Genomic DNA, 18,014 nt, shown 5'->3' with positions numbered 1-18,014 from the left:
GTTGGTTGCTTGTGATGTTGATAATCAAGGAGTTCAAGCTTAATCTACCATCCCGCTGCCAAGTCAGAGCAACCAGAATATCCAGTAAATATAAACGTCATTATCAGCTGTAATGATGGTGATCTAGGAGTCGAAGCTCGTTCTGGTGTCGACCTAATTGGAGGTCGTTGTGGAAAAGAGCGTCGGCTTAAATGACGGAGGTATAAAACGATGGAGCGAGGCGGTGACCTGGTCGTCTGGCGCGTGTCTGCGGGCCGTCCCGCCACGTCTTTTCAGCAGAAGCAGAGGAGCGGTGGAGCTGCAGCTTGTTGTGAATGGGAGCAGTGGAGGATGACGATGGTAAAAGCTTCTGGTTAATGGAGCTCCTCATAATACACTGCTAATACCCTTTCTCTCTTTCCTCCTGTCTCTCTTTCTTTCATCCTTTCATTCTTTTAGAAAGCATTCGAGTGATTATAGTGACTGTTGCTAGATAGATGGATAGCTAGACAGATAGATAGATAGATAGATAGATAGATAGATAGATAGATAGATAGATAGATAGATAGATAGATAGATAGACAGATAGATAGACAGATAGACAGCTAGATAGATAGATAGATAGATAGATAGACAGACAGATAGATAGACAGATAGACAGACAGATAGATAGACAGACATAGAAGACATAGATAGACAGATAGATAAGATAGACATAGAAGACATAGATAGACAGATAGACAGACAGATAGATAGACAGACAGACAGACAGACAGACATAGATGGATAGATAGACAGACAGATAGATAGACAGATAGACAGATAGATAGATACTCAGATAGATAGACAGACAGATAGATAGATAGATAGATAGATAGATAGATAGATAGACAGATAGATAGATAGATAGATAGATAGATAGATAGATAGATAGATAGATAGATACTCAGATAGATAGACAGACAGACAGACAGACAGATAGATAGACAGACAGACAAACAGATAGATAGATAGACATAGATAGATAGATAGATAGATAGATAGATAGATAGATAGATAGATAGATAGACAGACAGACAGACAGACAGGTCGGTCGGTCTGTCGGTCTGTCTGTCTGTCAGCAGGATGAGCAGCTCTGTCAGTAGCTGTGGTCTCAGCTGTCGGCCCCGTGGCGGTCGTCGTCGTCTCTGGGCTGTGTTTAAATAAAGCTCTGTCTAAAAGCCTCAGGTGGCGAGGAGCGAGATGTCTGACTCGAGGACCCTCAGTGGGTACGCCGGCTAGGTCACCTCGGTCTATAGGATATTACACCGTCGAGTCTCTCCGCAATACATCCATTCTCATTAGTATTAACGACTAGGGGGGCGTGTCCGGGGACGGCGGTGTTGTTCCGCTGTCGAGTCGGTCGTCAGATCAAAACATGACGGTTATAAATATGATGACGGGACTGGCGAGCCCCAGAACTCACAGCCTCAGTCAGTTTGAATTTGATCTTGTAGTTTCTGTCATAATAATTGAGGGCAAAGATTAAGAAAAAGTCACCAGAAACCTCTTTGGAAGCCGTAGCTAAAAATATATTTCACATCAGGGAGCATTAAGGAGCAGATTGAATTTCCCCTCTGGGCTGACAGTGCAGACAGCGACGTCTGATCATTTATTACATTGACCTTAATAATATCCAAATAGCAATATCATGTTAGTCATCAGTCATGGCTCCGTTTGTGCACATGATATGATATGACATGCAGGGACTTTGTATTTGCATAGAATAGAATAGATCAGCTTCATGGCAAGATTGTCTTGGATGTAAAGCATTCTAGTGGAGAGAAAAAACATGTTACACACAGAAGCTATTTATTACAGAAAGACATCAGTTCATCCATTCACTACATAAATTAGACAACAGTTCATCCATTCATTACATAAATTAGACAACAGTTCGTCCATTCATTACATAAATTAGACAGCAGTTCATCCATTCATTACATAAATTAGACATCAGTTCGTCCATTCACTACATAAATTAGACAGCAGTTCATCCATTCATTACATAAATTAGACATCAGTTCATCCATTCACTACATAAATTAGACAACAGTTCATCCATTCATTACATAAATTAGACAGCAGTTCATCCATTCATTACATAAATTAGACATCAGTTCATCCATTCACTACATAAATTAGACAGCAGTTCATCCATTCATTACATAAATTAGACAACAGTTCATCCATTCATTACATAAATTAGACAACAGTTCATCCATTCATTACATAAATTAGACAGCGGTTCATCCATTCATTACATAAATTAGACATCAGTTCATCCATTCACTACATAAATTAGACAACGGTTCATCCATTCATTACATAAATTAGACAGCGGTTCATCCATTCACTACATAAATTAGACAGCGGTTCATCCATTCATTACATAAATTAGACAGCGGTTCATCCATTCATTACATAAATTAGGCAGCGGTTCATCCATTCACTACATAAATTAGACAGCAGTTCATCCATTCATTACATACATTAGACAGCAGTTCATCCATTCATTACATAAATTAGACAGCAGTTCATCCATTCATTACATACATTAGACAGCAGTTCATCCATTCATTACATAGGTCAGACAGCAGTTCATCCATTCATTATATAGATCAGACAGCAGTTCATCCATTCATTACATAAATTAGACAGCAGTTCATCCATTCATTACATACATTAGACAGCAGTTCATTCATTCATTACATAGGTCAGACAGCAGTTCATCCATTCATTATATAGATCAGACAGCAGTTCATCCATTCATTACATAGATCAGACACAGTTCACTCTCTCAGCAGTGTATCCAGGCTCCACAGCAGGAAAGCCGCAGCTGAAGGTGATGAACCTACATAAATAACTACTCAGGTTCCCAAGGCTCACAGTGGCTGTCGACTCTCCTCTGCGCGGCCCTCTTTGATGCTGGAGTCTGTCGTCCCAGTGGGACAGCAGCGCTAATGCTAAGAGACAGATACCTCGTTAGCATGATAGCATTAGCCTCGGGGCAAAAGTCTATTGTTAGCATGATAGCTTGGCCCAAAGGGAGCAGCTCTTTCGAATGCTAGCGCGATAGCATGGCCCACAGGGAGCAGTTATTTCTATTGCTAGCGTGATAGCATGGCTCAGAGGGATCAGGCTTGTTGTTAGCATGTTAGCGCTGCACAAAGGACACAGAGAGACGACAGATGGGGATGGATGGATTCACTGTGTCTCTGGCAGATTTACCTCTATGGACTCAGGACAGGTTCACAGCAGCATGGTGTGTTCAGTTTCACACAGTCCAGTAGGACTGCAGCACTGCAGCAGGGGGTCGAGTGTCTTGCTCATGGGCTCCTCCATGCTCGTTGTTGATTAGGGCTGGGTTTTGAGAACCGGTGCCAATTTAGTCCCGGTCACAAATTGCCTAATTCACCGGATCTATAAGCCACCACACTAACTGTACCTCTTATTGATCAGTAAGAATGCTGAACAGCTGGATGCTTCTTCAGTAGCTGCACAACAACCTTTTTGACCCTAAAGCTCTGTGTAACTCTGGTAGTATCTTGGGTTGTGTATCTACCTCCATGATTAAACCTTAAAAAAAAAAAAACTATAACTATATTTTTTATATATAGTCAGAATCTGCTTTGTCGGCGTTCCTTTATGTGCTAGAAGTGATTTTCAGACTGTTCCTCCTGACAATGGCAGTGAATGGAGAGAGAAAAAAAACACAATTCTCCAGTCTGCTCTACTGGAGCAACAGATCACAGAATCACTGATTTTGGGGTTTTATCATGGAGGAAGAGACACAACCTGAGGTACTACCAGAGTTGCATGCCACTTGAATTTCACTAACACCCTCATGTCTGTCGAAACACTGAAGTTTGTATGTCCATGTAACACACAGCGAGTTAGTTGTCACAGTTCCCTGGCAGCCTTCTTCAAAACAACAGAAGTTGCTGGAGACAGTTTCTTAAAGTTGGCAAAATGTCAAAAAAAAAAAAAGAAAAAACACATAATTACTCCAAACAGCTTGTGCAGCTTAATCCAAGTGTTCTGAAGCCAAACGATCGAACTGTGGGTCCAAAAGTCCAATATTTACCTCATTATCCTAGAGCTGCACTTGTTCTGCACCGAGCCAGCCGGCACTACAGTAACAAGCAGATGCTGCCTTCACATGGTGTTGGAAATATGGTAATTATGGGTAGAGCGTGCTTAAACGACCCAATAGAGAGGTAAATACAGTGGTAAATATTTTGTTTTTGATCAGTGAACTTGACTACTTACTCTTAACCTACTTAACTCTACACAGCAATGTCTGTCTTGATTCACAAAACAAAATGAATTCCACTAAAGCTGTATGTACTCTTTTACCCTGACAGTTTATACAGTAGGAATCTATAATAATTTGTAAGACTCCATAAGAATAATCGAAAATGGCACCAGAATCAGTATAATCCTATTGTTGGTTTGGAGGAGCGTTTCTCACACCAGTTCCTTCCAATCCAAGAAAAATGAACAAAGCTGTGGTTTGTTTTGTATTAGTAAAAAACTCCAATCACTAAACAACTTGTCCAACTTCAAAACCGGATTTTCAGTCAGCATGATGCATTCTGTCGCTGAGGCTTTAAAAAATGACACTGAATGGCCTGATGGGGGCGCTACACTGCAAAATTTAAAACTTTAAAACTTTCAGAAGTGCTGAAACTCGGAGGGATGATGCATCTTGTTACTGATTGGCCCAAGGACTGCCTGCATCATTCGTGGGGGACGACATGTTTAGTTGCTTCTCTCACGTAAGCACTTCTCTACCATCCATGATCACTCTAGGGTCGCAGGAATAGTTGCTCCATCTATTGTCAAGGTGCTGTGAACTTTGACCCTTGACCCCCTTGCTGTTGGTTCCTGGCAATGATAATATTCAAGGAGTGTAAGCTTAATATACCAGTGTTGTGAGTTGCTCTGGGTAAGAGCGTCAGCTAAATAGCTACAACAGTAAATGTAAATGTCATTATCATTTGCTTTTAATTTAGTTGATCTAGGAATTGAACCTTATCCACTCATTGGAACTCGCTGTGGATAAGAGCGTAGGAGCTAAATGTGTAAATGTGAGTGTGAAGTGTGAGGTGGTGCTGTGCTCTGATCCAGATGTGGCCCAGAAGACCTGGAAATGAGCACTTAGCGATTTACAGAGTGACGAGCTGAGGTTGGGGCGGCTCAGGAGCGAGTGTTATTTTGTCTAAGACTTAATCCCTGGCTGTGAAAAGAGCTCAGCGTGAACAGTAATTTGATTATAGGCATTGTGTGTATGGGGATTTGCCATGGATGTATTTTGTGTGGAATAGGAAACTGTAGTTTATCAGCAACACAGCAGCAGATAAATCAGCAGCAGAGATTATGGCAGTCAGCCATGAAGATAAGAACACTTTAGCGACTGTTAAATTTACATCAAATGGAGATTTTGCTCTGGCACGCAGCACACAGAGGATAAAAGACAGCCACAGCAGTACATTTCCATACGTAACAGAATATAAAAGCAGATACAACAATAAGAGTGCATGACAAATGACGGGGTTTAGCAGCTTCAGAGATCACGGGCTTGGCGGTGGTGGGGGTGGGGGTGTCTTGGTTTAAAGAGAGATAAAGAAGAGACAGATTCTGAGGGTTTATTAACAGATGAAACAAAAACAAGCTGGAAATATGAAGGAATAGAGGCTGAGAAGAAGAAAGGAAAGATGTTTGAGTGGATGTAATAAATGCAAAGAGAGGCTAGTTGCTGTGTTTTCGTATCTGAATGTGGGAACCGTGAAGATGGATGCTGGGGAACCGCCCTGAAATACACTGAAACTGAAGGGGGAACGTTTGTTTTGTTTAGTTTAGTTTCATTTAGACAGACAGCATTATTTTACTGGAAAGAGAAAGAGGGAGAAAGAGGAAAGAGGGGGGTAGGAGGGAGGGATATACACTGAAAGAGAGATGAGAGGTAATAAGGTAAAGAAACAACAGAGTGGGAGAGGTGAATTAGACCCTATGGATGCGACGCTGAAAGACTAATCTTCTCTTCCTCCCTCTGTTACTGTGATTTATTTTGCTTGGCTCGGTTGTTTCGTTCATTATTTTTCCTGTTCCTTTACTCTGATCTATTGATTCGTTGCTTCTCTCTTCCATAACACCGACACAGCGCACCGGAGACTCAGTAGATACTCTGTAGACTTTCATGGACTCCCACACACTCAAAACCTCCATTAGTCTGACTTAACCTCTGCTGTTTGACATATTTATAATGGAAGAATTAACTCTGGCTGTATCTGTCTCTCTCTCTCTCTCTCTCCCAGTCTGCTCCCAGTTCTCTAAAGGTGTGTACGCCATCATGGGTCTGTACGACAGGCGGACGGTCAACATGCTGATGTCGTTCTGCGGCTCTCTGCACGTCTGCTTCGTCACGCCGTCCTTCCCGGTTCAAACCAACAACCAGTTTGTGCTGCAGCTGCGGCCCCAGCTGCAGGAGCCACTCATGGCCCTGCTGGAGCACTTCTACTGGACCAGGTTCGTCTACATGTACAGCTCCGACTCAGGTGAGGCACGACACACACACACACACACACACACTGACGCCATGATGTGTGGATGGCATGTGATGTAGTGTGATATGATGTAATGTGACATGACATATGATATATATGATACAACACAATAGGATGTGTCATCATACTTCACAATACGATATGATATGATATGGAATGATATGATATGATACAACATATGATATGATACGGTACGATACGATGCAATATGATACAATATGATGCAATACGGTACGATATGAATCGATGACAAGTCTTTTCTATGGAATGATATTATACAATATGATATGATATAATGTGATAAGATAACATGATATGGACTGATATGATACACTCATATATGTGGAATGATACAATATGATACAATTTATTATGATATAATATGGAATCATACGATATGATATGATATGATGCGATACGACACAGTATGATATGGGATGATATATGATACAATACCATACAGTATGATACAATATGATAAAGAATGTTATGATACAATACAATATAGAATGATATGATATGATACAATATGATACAGCATGATATGATATTATATGGAATGATATGCTACAATATGATAAGATAAGATGTGATAAGATATGACAACAAGATCTAATATGATATAATATGGTACAATACAATATGACATATGATACAACATATGATACAATACAGAAACATTTAACTCAATGCAGTTAGACATACACAGTAAAATATATGACAATATGATATGATACATTACAACATGATGCAACATGGCATGATGCCTCCATGGACAGTGTTAGTGCCATTTTGGACCCATGGAACTACACAGGACCACTGTACAAAATAATATAATATGATATCTTACTATATGATAGATCATGAAACCATTTCCTACAGTACAGAGCCAGGAGTGTTGCTATACAGCTCAGCTATATCACTATATAAGTTTTATATAAGTTTTCTCTGCATTTGTCTCTCATTCACCCCTACAAACAGCTGAGCCAGCTGTCAGTCACATTTTTTGATTGGTCCTTGGCCTCCAACCACAAACCCTCTGCTCACCAGCACACCCAGCACCCAGCACACCCAGCACACCCAGCACCCAGCCCACCTTGCACACCCAGCACACCCAGCACACCCTGCACACCCTGCACACCCTGCACACCCAGCACCCAGCACACCCAGCACACCCAGCACCCAGCACACCCTGCACACCCAGCACACCCTGCACACCCTGCACACCCAGCACACCCAGCACCCAGCACACCCAGCACACCCAGCACCCAGCCCACCTTGCACACCCAGCACACCCAGCACCCAGCACACCCTGCACACCCAGCACACCCTGCACACCCTGCACACCCAGCACCCAGCCCACCTTGCACACCCAGCACACCCAGCACCCAGCACACCCTGCACACCCAGCACACCCAGCACACCCTGTATTATCTGATCCGACACATGAAAAGGGTCCAACTCAAAGTGAGAAGTGAGGATACTCAGATTGAGAGATTTTGATTGAAACATCCACGGGTTTCCTCTGTGGTCTCAAACCTGTGAGTCTTGTTCCTGCCGGCTGAGCAGCTGATCCAGCCAGATCAAATTTTGCAGAATAATAGCATTTCTTCCAGAGGACTGAGATTAAAGGACCTCTTCAACCCGCGTTGTGCAGGCGATGCAGAAAAGTCACTCAACATAACGGCGGCGTTTAGCAGAAAAAAGTCTCTTATCCGATTCTTCGGCTTTTCCTGACGTCAACCAATTTCTTCCGTAATTGCTAAAAAGTTGACTTTTTGAGATACAGACTTTCCGCCGGGCGCCGAGGCAAAGCAAACCTCATCTGAGTGAAACAGCTCCTCCGGCTCTTCGGGTCAAACGAACAAACGAAGAAATAAACAAACCCAAAACTCAGAGACCGGTTTCCCCTCTCAGCCGGCTGAGTCTCCCCCGGGCCTCTGATCTCATGTTACAGTCCGTTTGACAGTCGGCATAAAGAGTCGGCGGCAGACTGTCTAATCTTATTGCCTTTTACATCTGCCCAGGAACCGTCGGTGGAGTCTATCTAACGTAATCGTCCGTAACAGTCTGTCTCTGCGGTGTCGTCCGTCTAATGTTATTGCTCCTCAACATCTGCCGAGGAGACATTAGCTGTTTGTCGAAGAAAGAACCAGAGGCTTTCCGGAGGCTAAGAGGAGTTTAACATGAGCCTTGCTTTATATCCGCTATCAACTTCCACTCAACCGGACAGCGCCCCCTCTGCTCAAAACAGGAAGTTGTCATCGAACGCTCTGTCCTTCATCCCACCTCCACTGAAACAGATCAAGAGGAAAGGCAAAAACGTCGGCCATGTGTTTAGAATAGATTTAGAACGACAACACACAGCAGACCTGCTGCAGCTGAAATCAGTCGAAGAGGAACAGAGGAGATATAGAAGGAAACGATTTAGGAGGTAGGAGGGGTTAGAAGGAAACATTCTAGGAGGTAGGAGAGGTTAGAAGGAAACATTCTAGGAGGTAAGGACGAGTTAAAAGGAAGCGTCTCCCCTCCTCTCCTCTCCTCCTCTCCTCTCCTCCCGTCTCCTCCTCTCCTCTCTTCTCATCTTCTCCTCTCCTCTCCTCCTCTCATCTTCTCCTCTCCTCTCCTCCTCTTCTCCTCCTCTCCTCTCCTCTCCTCCTCTTCTCCTTCTCTCCTCTCCTATCCTCTTCTCCTTCTCTCCTTCCCTCTCCTCCTCTCCTCTCCTTCTCTTCTCCTTCTCTCCTCTCCTCTACTCTCCTCTCCCCCTCTCCTCTCCACCTCTCCACTCCTCTCTTCGCCTCTCCTCTCCTCTCCTCCTCCTCTCCTCGCCTATCCTCTCCTCCTCTCCTCTCATCTCCTCCCCTCTCCTCCTCTTCTCCTCCTCTACTCTACTCTCCTCTCCCCCTCTCCTCTCCCCCTCTCCACTCCTCTCCTTGCCACTCCTCTCCTCATCTTCTCCACCTCCTCTCCTCCTCCTCTCCTCCTCTTCTCTCTTCTCCTCTCCTCCACCTCTCCTCTTCTCTCCTCTCCTCCTCCTCTCCTCGCCTCTCCTCTCCTCTCCTCTCCTCCTCTCCACTCCTCTCTTCTCCTCCTCGCCTCGCCTCTCCTCTTCTCCTCCTCTTCTCTCTTCTCCTCTCCTCTCGTCCTCTCCTCTCTCCTCCTTTTCTCTCCTCTCCTCTCCTCCTCCTCTCCTCTCCTCTCTCCTCCTCTCCTCTCCTCTCCTCCTCTCATCTCCTCCTCTCCACTCCTCTCTTCTCCTCCTCGCCTCTCCTCTCCTCCTCTCATCTCCTCCTCTCCACTCCTCTCTTCTCCTCCTCGCCTCTCCTCTCCTCCTCCTCTTCTCTCTTCTCCTCTCCTCCCGTCCTCTCCTCTCTCCTCCTCTCCTCTCCTCTCCTCCTCTCATCTCCTCCTCTCCTCTCCCCCTCCTCTCCTCTCCTCTCTCCTCCTCTCCTCTCCTCTCCTCTCCTCTCCTCCTGTCTCCTCTTCTCTCCTCCTCTCCTCCTCTCCTCTCCTCTCTCCTCCTCTCCTCTCCTCTCCTCTCTCTTCTCCTCCTCTCCTCTCCTCTCCTCTCCTCTCCTCCTGTCTCCTCTCCTCCTCTCCTCTCCTCTCCTCTCCTCTCCTCTCCCTGTAGAGTCAGTTCATTCCTCTCAGTAAACAGAGTGTTGAGTGCCTATTTTCTGCTTGGCTGCTCGTATACGACTCGCTACAACAGCCTCTCTAATACGTGTGTGTGTGTGTGTGTGTGTGTGTGTGTGCAGACACTCCAAACAGATGTGTACAAGATCAACAACCCGACCATTTATTTATTACATAATAGACTAACAAGCTTGTCTTGACCCTTACACACACACACACACACACACACACACACATACACACACACACACGCACCTACACACACACACACACACACACACACACACAGGGCTCAAGAAGTTATTGACCCCCGATGCATCCCATAATAATCTCTCAGTCTTGTTACCATGGATACAGCCTTGCAGCCTGTTGTCTGTACAGTGAATGAAGTCTGTTAGACACTGACAGTAGAGACAGAGAGGAGCTTCTGTCCTCCTCCTCCTCCTCTTCCTCTTCCTCATCCTCCTCCTCCTCCTTTCTCCTTCCTCTTCCTCCTTCCCCTCCTCTTGCTCTTCCTCCTCCTCTTCATCCTCCTCTTCCCTCCGCCTGCTCCTCCTCCTGCTCTTCATCCTCCTCCTGCTCCTCCTCATGTTCTTCATCCTCCTCTTCCCTCCTCCTGCTCCTCCTCTTCCTCGTCCTCCTCCTCCTCCTCTTCCTCTTCCTTGTCCTCTTCCTCCTCCTTTCTCCTTCCTCTTCCTCCTTCCCCTCCTCCTACTCTTCCTCCTGCTCTTCATCCTCCTCTTCCCTCCTCCTGCTCCTCCTCTTCCTCTTCCTCGTCCTCCTCCTCCTCCTCCTCTTCCTCGTCCTCCTCCTCCTCCTTTCTCCTTCCTCTTCCTCCTTCCCCTCCTCCTGCTCTTCCTCCTGCTCTTCATCCTCCTCTTCCCTCCTCCTGCTCCTCCTCTTCCTCGTCCTCCTCCTCCTCCTCTTCCTCTTCCTTGTCCTCTTCCTCCTCCTTTCTCCTTCCTCTTCCTCCTTCCCCTCCTCCTACTCTTCCTCCTGCTCTTCATCCTCCTCTTCCCTCCTCCTGCTCCTCCTCATGTTCTTCCTCCTCTTTCTCTTCCTGCTCCTCCTCCTCATCTTCATCCTTTTCCTCCTCCTCCTCTCCTCCTCCTCCTCCTCATCATCCTGCTCTTCCTCCTCCTCCTCTTCCTCCTCTCTAACTGTCCAGAGGACTGAGAGAGCTTTTACATGTTTCTCAGTTGTTCTGTTCCTTAAATATCACTCTTGTCTTTTGTGTTCTTTTTTTTGTCTTCCACCTCGACAACGTCAAGGTGCCTTTGAGCAAGGCATCAGATGGATGGATGGATAGATAGATGGATAGATAGATAGATAGATAGATAGATAGATAGATAGATAGATAGATAGATAGATAGATAGATAGATAGTTGTTGTAAACATTAAAACGTTAAACCAATGGGAGGGGAGCATCAACTCGCATGAACAGAGACTCTGAAATTGAATTTGAAACCAACTTCCAGTGTGTGTGTGTGTGTGTGTGTGTGTGTGTGTCTGTGTGTATGTCTGTCTGTCTGTATGTGTGTGTGTGTGTTCATGTCCTCTGTCTGACTGGCTTAACTGCTGCCGCATCGCTGGTCTGATTTCTCACTACCACACTGCTAGACAAACACACACGCACGCACACACACACACACACACGCATTCACACATTCATGCACCAACACACACACTACAAGCAGACTAAGAGTGAGAGCGAGACAGACATTAAGAGAAAGAGAGAGACAGAAAGAGTGAGAGAGAGACTAAGAGAAAGTAGAGAGAGAGAGATGTTGCTATTCGCTCTATTGCTCTTTTTTCAGAAAGCCAACGCCTTTTTCAGTCGGTCAAAAGGGAACGTTTCTAAAGCTGAGGCGAAGTCAACTCTTTGGAGGAGCGAATGTGACCTAGACCAGCCAATCACAGCGAAGAGAAGATGTTATTTGATACAACACAGGCAGCTGATTGGCTCCCAAAAGCCAGAGTGGGCAGTCTTCTCTTTCATCGGTCAAACAAAATACACAGAGTCAAACCAGTGGTAAATCCTATAGGAGCTTTGCAGTTCAGTCACAAATGTCCCAGCAAAAACAGCCGGCTCCATGAAGGAACATTTTAGATTTATCTGTTAGTTAATAAAGTGTAAATCTGTATCAAGCAGCTAGAACCAGAGAGCAGCTGAGTCAGCTTGTTGTGGTGTGGCTGTAGATCCATTCAGTAACGTTCTCAGTAAAAGTGAATAGTGTGATAAGGTGGATTTGGTTACTGTGACTCAGTAAACTGTCTTGTCTTTAGCCCTAGTCTCTACTCCAAAACACTCTGAGTTGTAGCTTGAGAAGAGTCAGCTCAGTTAACCTGAACAAACTGTTAGCTAGCTAACTAGCCGGCAAACACACTGATGTTAATGTGAACATGATAACGCTAGCTGCTACTAGATACGTTAGCTAGTGTGCTAATCAGATGTGTTAACAACAAGACAGTGATGTTAGCTGACCAGATACTATGGTTAGCTAGCTAACAAGCTGACATTATCTAAACACTAAATCAATCAGATGGATCAGTGATGAAATGATCAGTTCAGTCAGAAACAGACAGGAATGAACCGTGTCTGAATTATATTGAGACAGTCTTAAGTTTAGAAATTGCTGAAGAGGGAAGGAGCTCCAACATGGCTGCCAGAGTGTGTCACCTCTATACATGCATCTATCTATACTGTTGGCAATGATGGACTGGTAAATAAAACGTTGTAATTCATCACCATTCATCATTCTCCTTCAGAATCTCCTCCTGTTCTCCTGACTACAGTCACTCTGCCATAGTGACTGGAGAGTGTGAGCATCACATCCCTGTTAAACTTCCATTACTACCAGCTTTTAGAAGATCTTAACAATTTCACCTTAATTGCGAGTGACAATTAGCGATGATCTTTGAGAATTGGACGCATCCTGTTAATGAGCCTCATCTGTAGCCTATAGAAAGGAGTTGTTTTTATGCTGAAATGCATGTAGATAACTTAATTTAAATATTCATGAGCAGCGACGGTGCACTGTGATGCTGCTTTCTTGGCAGCGCAGTTAAGTGTCTTGGTTTGTGAATAACACCTTTTTTTGTGTTTTTTGGAATAGTTTAAAGGGTTAGAAAAAGCATTGCAGTCCTTTTGTGAATTTGCCCCTCAGAGTATAAATTAGGAACTCCCTGTTACTGTTGAGCATATTTTACAGTATATTGTATATTGTACAGTATACTGCATATTGTACAGTATAGTGCCTATTGTACAGTATATTGTATATTGTACAGTATATTGCATATTGTACAGTATATTGTATATTGTACAGTATACTGCATATTGTACAGTATATTGTATATTGTACAGTATATTGTATATTGTACAGTATACTGCATATTGTACAGTATATTGTATATTGGTGTTTTGGGAACAGTGAGTCTGCCTGTTAGCAGTCAGTGTGTTTTCATGGCAGATTGCCTGATGCTGTAATTCTCTGTAAGAGTTCTGCTGGGAAAACACTGGGACTCTGCTGGAGAAGGGGTGTGTGTGTGTGTGTGTGTGTGTGTGTGTGTGTGTGTGAGAGAGAGAGAGAGAGAGAGAGAGAGAGAGAGAGAGATCTTTGTCTACTCCTCATTTCTCCTCCTCTCTCCTCTCCTCCTCCCCTCTCCTCTTCTCCTCTCCTCTTCTTTCCTCTCCTCCTTTCCTCTCCTTTCCTCTCCTCCTCTCTCTCCTCTCCTCCTCCTCTCCTCTCCTATTCTCTCCTCCTCTCCTCTCCTCTCCTCTTCTCTCCTCTCCTCCTCTCCTCTCCTCTCCTCTCCTCCTCCTCTCCTCTCCTCTCCTCTTCTCTCCTCTCCTCCTCTCCTCTCCTCTCATCTTCTCTTCTCCTCTCCTCCTCCTCTCCTTTCCTCTCCTCCTCTCTCTCCTCTCCTCTCCTCCTCCTCTCCTTTCCTCTCCTCCTCTCCTCTCCTCTCCTCCTCTCTCCTCTCCTCTTGTCTCCTCCTCCTCTCCTCCTCTCTTGGTGCATTAATAGTAAATGACATGCATGCAGGATGTTTATGGAAATGAGATGCAGAGCAGAGAGCAGATTAGTGTCTATATTTATAAAACTCCTCTCTCTCTCTTTCTCTCTTTCTGTGTCTCTCTATGTCTCTCTCTCTTTATCTGACCCCCCTCCCTCTATTTTTATCCTTCATCTCTCATTATTGTTTTCTCTCTCTCTCTCTCTCTCTCTCTCTCTCTCTCTCCATCTCTCTCCCTCTCTTTTTCACTACCTCATTCCCCTTTTTTTCTTAGCTTTGCTTCTCTCTTTCTCCCATCTCTCTCCGAGTGTGTGTGTGTGTGTGTGTGTGTGTGTGTGTGTGTGTGTGTGTGTGTGTGTGTGTGTGTTTGTATGTGTGTGTGTGTGTGTGTGTGTGTATAGTTCTGTAGAAACAGAGCAGAGCAAACAACAGTATCTCTAATTGAAGGACAAACATTATGATAAACACACACTTTATGTATTGATGAAAGCGTGTATGTGTGTGTGTGTGTGTGTGTGTGTTACTTTCACTCCCTCAAACACACTCACTGTTTGACACGTCTCAATGTTTATGTCCCATTGAGGTGAAAAGGTTGTTTGACAGCCTCTGATAAATCACTAGTCATGAATATTCATAAGACACATCTCATAGTTACATCTGTAATCTGATATGGCTGCTGATATAATGTCAGTAAGCATTATAATTCCTTATGACTGTCCTTATGATGCACTAAAGTTATGCTACTGAGGTGTGACATGAGCTCAAACTGTGAAGCTCAGCCTCCATGTTTGTGACAGAATCCAGTTCAGACCAGGTTCCTCCTCCAGTAAAGGATTCTGGTCCAGCAGCACGAACTGGACTGGACATTTTCACCTGTTGGTCACATGAAAAGGTGAAAAGGTTAGCTAACGCTTCAGTTCAGCAGCTGAAACAGTTAGCTTCAGGTTAGCTTCAGGTCAGCTTCAGGTTAGTTTCAGGTCAGTTTCAGGTCAGCTTCAGGTCAGCTTCAGGTCAGTTTCAGGTTAGCTTCAGGTTAGCTTCAGGTTAGTTTCAGGTTAGTTTCAGGTTAGCTTCAGGTTAGCTTCAGGTCAGTTTCAGGTCAGTTTCAGGTCAGCTTCAGGTCAGCTTCAGGTCAGTTTCAGGTCAGCTTCAGGTTAGCTTCAGGTTAGCTTCAGGTTAGTTTTAGGTTAGCTTCAGGTTAGCTTCAGGTTAGTTTCAGGTCAGTTTCAGGTCAGCTTCAGGTCAGCTTCAGGTCAGTTTCAGGTTAGCTTCAGGTTATTTTCAGGTTAGCTTCAGGTTAGTTTCAGGTCAGCTTCAGGTTAGTTTCAGGTTAGCTTCAGGTCAGCTTCAGGTTAGTTTCAGGTTAGCTTCAGGTTAGCTTCAGGTTAGTTTCAGGTTAGCTTCAGGTTAATTTCAGGTTAGCTTCAGGTTAGTTTCAGGTTAGTTTCAGGTTAGCTTCAGGTTAGCTTCAGGTTAATTTCAGGTTAGCTTCAGGTTAGCTTCAGGTTAGCTTCAGGTTAGCTTCAGGTTAGTTTCAGGTTAGCTTCAGGTTAGTTTCAGGTTAGCTTCAGGTTAGTTTCAGGTTAGCTTCAGGTTAATTTCAGGTTAGTTTCAGGTTAGCTTCAGGTTAGTTTCAGGTTAGCTTCAGGTTAGCTTCAGGTTAGCTTCAGGTTAGTTTCAGGTTAGCTTCAGGTTAGTTTCAGGTTAGCTTCAGGTTAGTTTCAGGTTAGCTTCAGGTTAATTTCAGGTTAGCTTCAGGTTAGCTTCAGGTTAGCTTCAGGTTAGTTTCAGGTTAGCTTCAGGTTAGCTTCAGGTTAGTTTCAGGTTAGCTTCAGGTTAGTTTCAGGTTAGTTTCAGGTTAGTTTCAGGTTAGCTTTAGGTTAGCTTCAGGTTTTGCTCACGGTTCAGTAAATGAAAACTTGAATTGAACTCAGCTGCTTCTTTACATAAATGTTTCCTGCTGGGAAAACGGAATCTTAACACTTTCCTTGTCTCCAACACATAGTTTGCTGTTAACATGTCATGTTAATTTCATATATTTGTGTGAGATCAGGTTGATCCAATAAATATAGATATTTCTACATTTTTTTCTCCCTGTTTTGATTGCTGACTCCTGAGTTGTTTACCTGTTGTTTCCACGCTATTTCATATAGCATGTACATTACCTTTATTTTTTATCTTATTAACTCTTCTCTTTATTATCTTCTGTACTTATTTTTAACTGGTACTGTTGGGGATTAATAAAGTGACATCTTATCTTATCTTATGTCATATATCAATACAGGAGAAAACATTTACCGAACTGGACCTCGCTGTCCTCGTATGCCATGTCCATCCTTAGTTTTGAGACAAAAGGGCGTCATGCATGTTTTTTTATCAAGGTGTTCCTGTCAGGAAGTCGACCAGGAAGCCAAGACATGGATGAGTAAAAACTAATTAACGCAATTTGAAAAACCCTCTGTGAAACACTGCAGGCCTAGCAGGTGATTCAGCCAGCAGCAATACGAACACTGTAGTCTCACTGAAGATCTCACATCACATGGATCAGTGTTACGCTGCTGCTGCTGATGCTGATGCTTCAAATCTGAAGCCAAACATCAGAAGTCATTTGTCATCACATCCTTTGTGTTTGTTCCTTTCCTTCACTGGAATGTCTCCATTCAGTTTGCCACTGAAGCTGCAATCTCTCAACCGTTTCAAATATAATTTCAACACACACAGTCTCTCTCTGCCTTGTTCTCACTTTCTCCACACACACACACACACACACACACACACGCACACACACACACACACACAGTCAGTTCGCTGATTGTGAAGATGAATATCTTTAATTTTCTGCTCTGACTGTAGTGAAGACACACTGAGAGGTAATAACCCTGGAGGAAGGGTGTGTGTGTGTGTGTGTGTGTCAGTCAGACAATATCTTTGAAGTTCCTGTTTCTTTGTTTCTCTCTCTCTCTCTCTCTCTCTCTCTCTATCTCTCCCTCTCTTCTCTTTGAAGTCTAGTTGAATTTTGCTGACCTGTCTTTTGAACACTGTGTGTGTTTCTGTGTGTGTGTGTGTGTGTGTGTGTGTGTGGTTATCCGTTTGTATGTTAAACCTGGGGAAGCAGATCGAGCTAGTGTGTGTGTGTCTATTGCATTTGGGTGTTCCTGTACTGTGTGTGTGTGTGTGTGTGTGTGTGTGTGTGTGTGTGTACTGCAGAATGCTGATCAGACTATACAATGTTTTGACTCACAGGGCTTTAAAACACAGCAAAACTCCCTGTTAGTCTGTACCTGCACATAAAAGACAGACTGTGTGTGTGTGTGTGTGTGTGTGTGTGTGTGTGTGTGTGTGTGTGTGTGAGTAAAGTGTATTACAGAATGCTGAATAGTTCATGTTATGGATGGATTAACTCACATCAGCTCAAAGCCAGGCTTAAAGTTATTAAGAGAGTTGCCTCTCTCTCTCTCTCTCTCTCTCTCTCTCTCTCTCTCTCTCTCCTTGCTCCTCTTCTTGTCGTTTCTCTGGTCATCTCTCCATCCTCCACCAGCACAGAGGGGAACATTGATCTGTTCAAAGAGGAAAGAGCCAATCAGTTTAATAAATGAGATGAGATGAAACGTTATTGATCCCTGAGGGGAAACTGAGCTGCAGCAGCAAACAGCAACAGGATACAGGAGGGAAAAATCCTTCCATCCTTCTATCCATCCATCTATCTGTCCCTCCATTCATCCATCCATCCATTCATCATCCATCCATCCATCCATCCATTTTCTAGCCATTTAT

General features: G+C 44.0%; 1 protein-coding gene across 1 annotated transcript in view; it reads left to right on the top strand.

Annotated features, from left to right (window-relative positions):
- LOC139910157 (glutamate receptor 1-like) overlaps positions 1-18,014 on the top strand; it is an 83,210-nt gene that overhangs the window by 16,824 nt on the left and 48,372 nt on the right. Inside the window, exon 2 of the mRNA XM_078286657.1 lies at positions 6,339-6,578. Coding sequence (XP_078142783.1) covers positions 6,339-6,578 — 240 coding nt within the window. The remainder of the gene's footprint in view (positions 1-6,338; positions 6,579-18,014) is intronic.

The sequence above is a fragment of the Centroberyx gerrardi genome, chromosome 11 (genome assembly GCF_048128805.1).
Source record: "Centroberyx gerrardi isolate f3 chromosome 11, fCenGer3.hap1.cur.20231027, whole genome shotgun sequence".
NCBI lineage: Eukaryota > Metazoa > Chordata > Actinopteri > Beryciformes > Berycidae > Centroberyx > Centroberyx gerrardi.
This window is presented reverse-complemented; position numbering and strand designations above follow the sequence as displayed.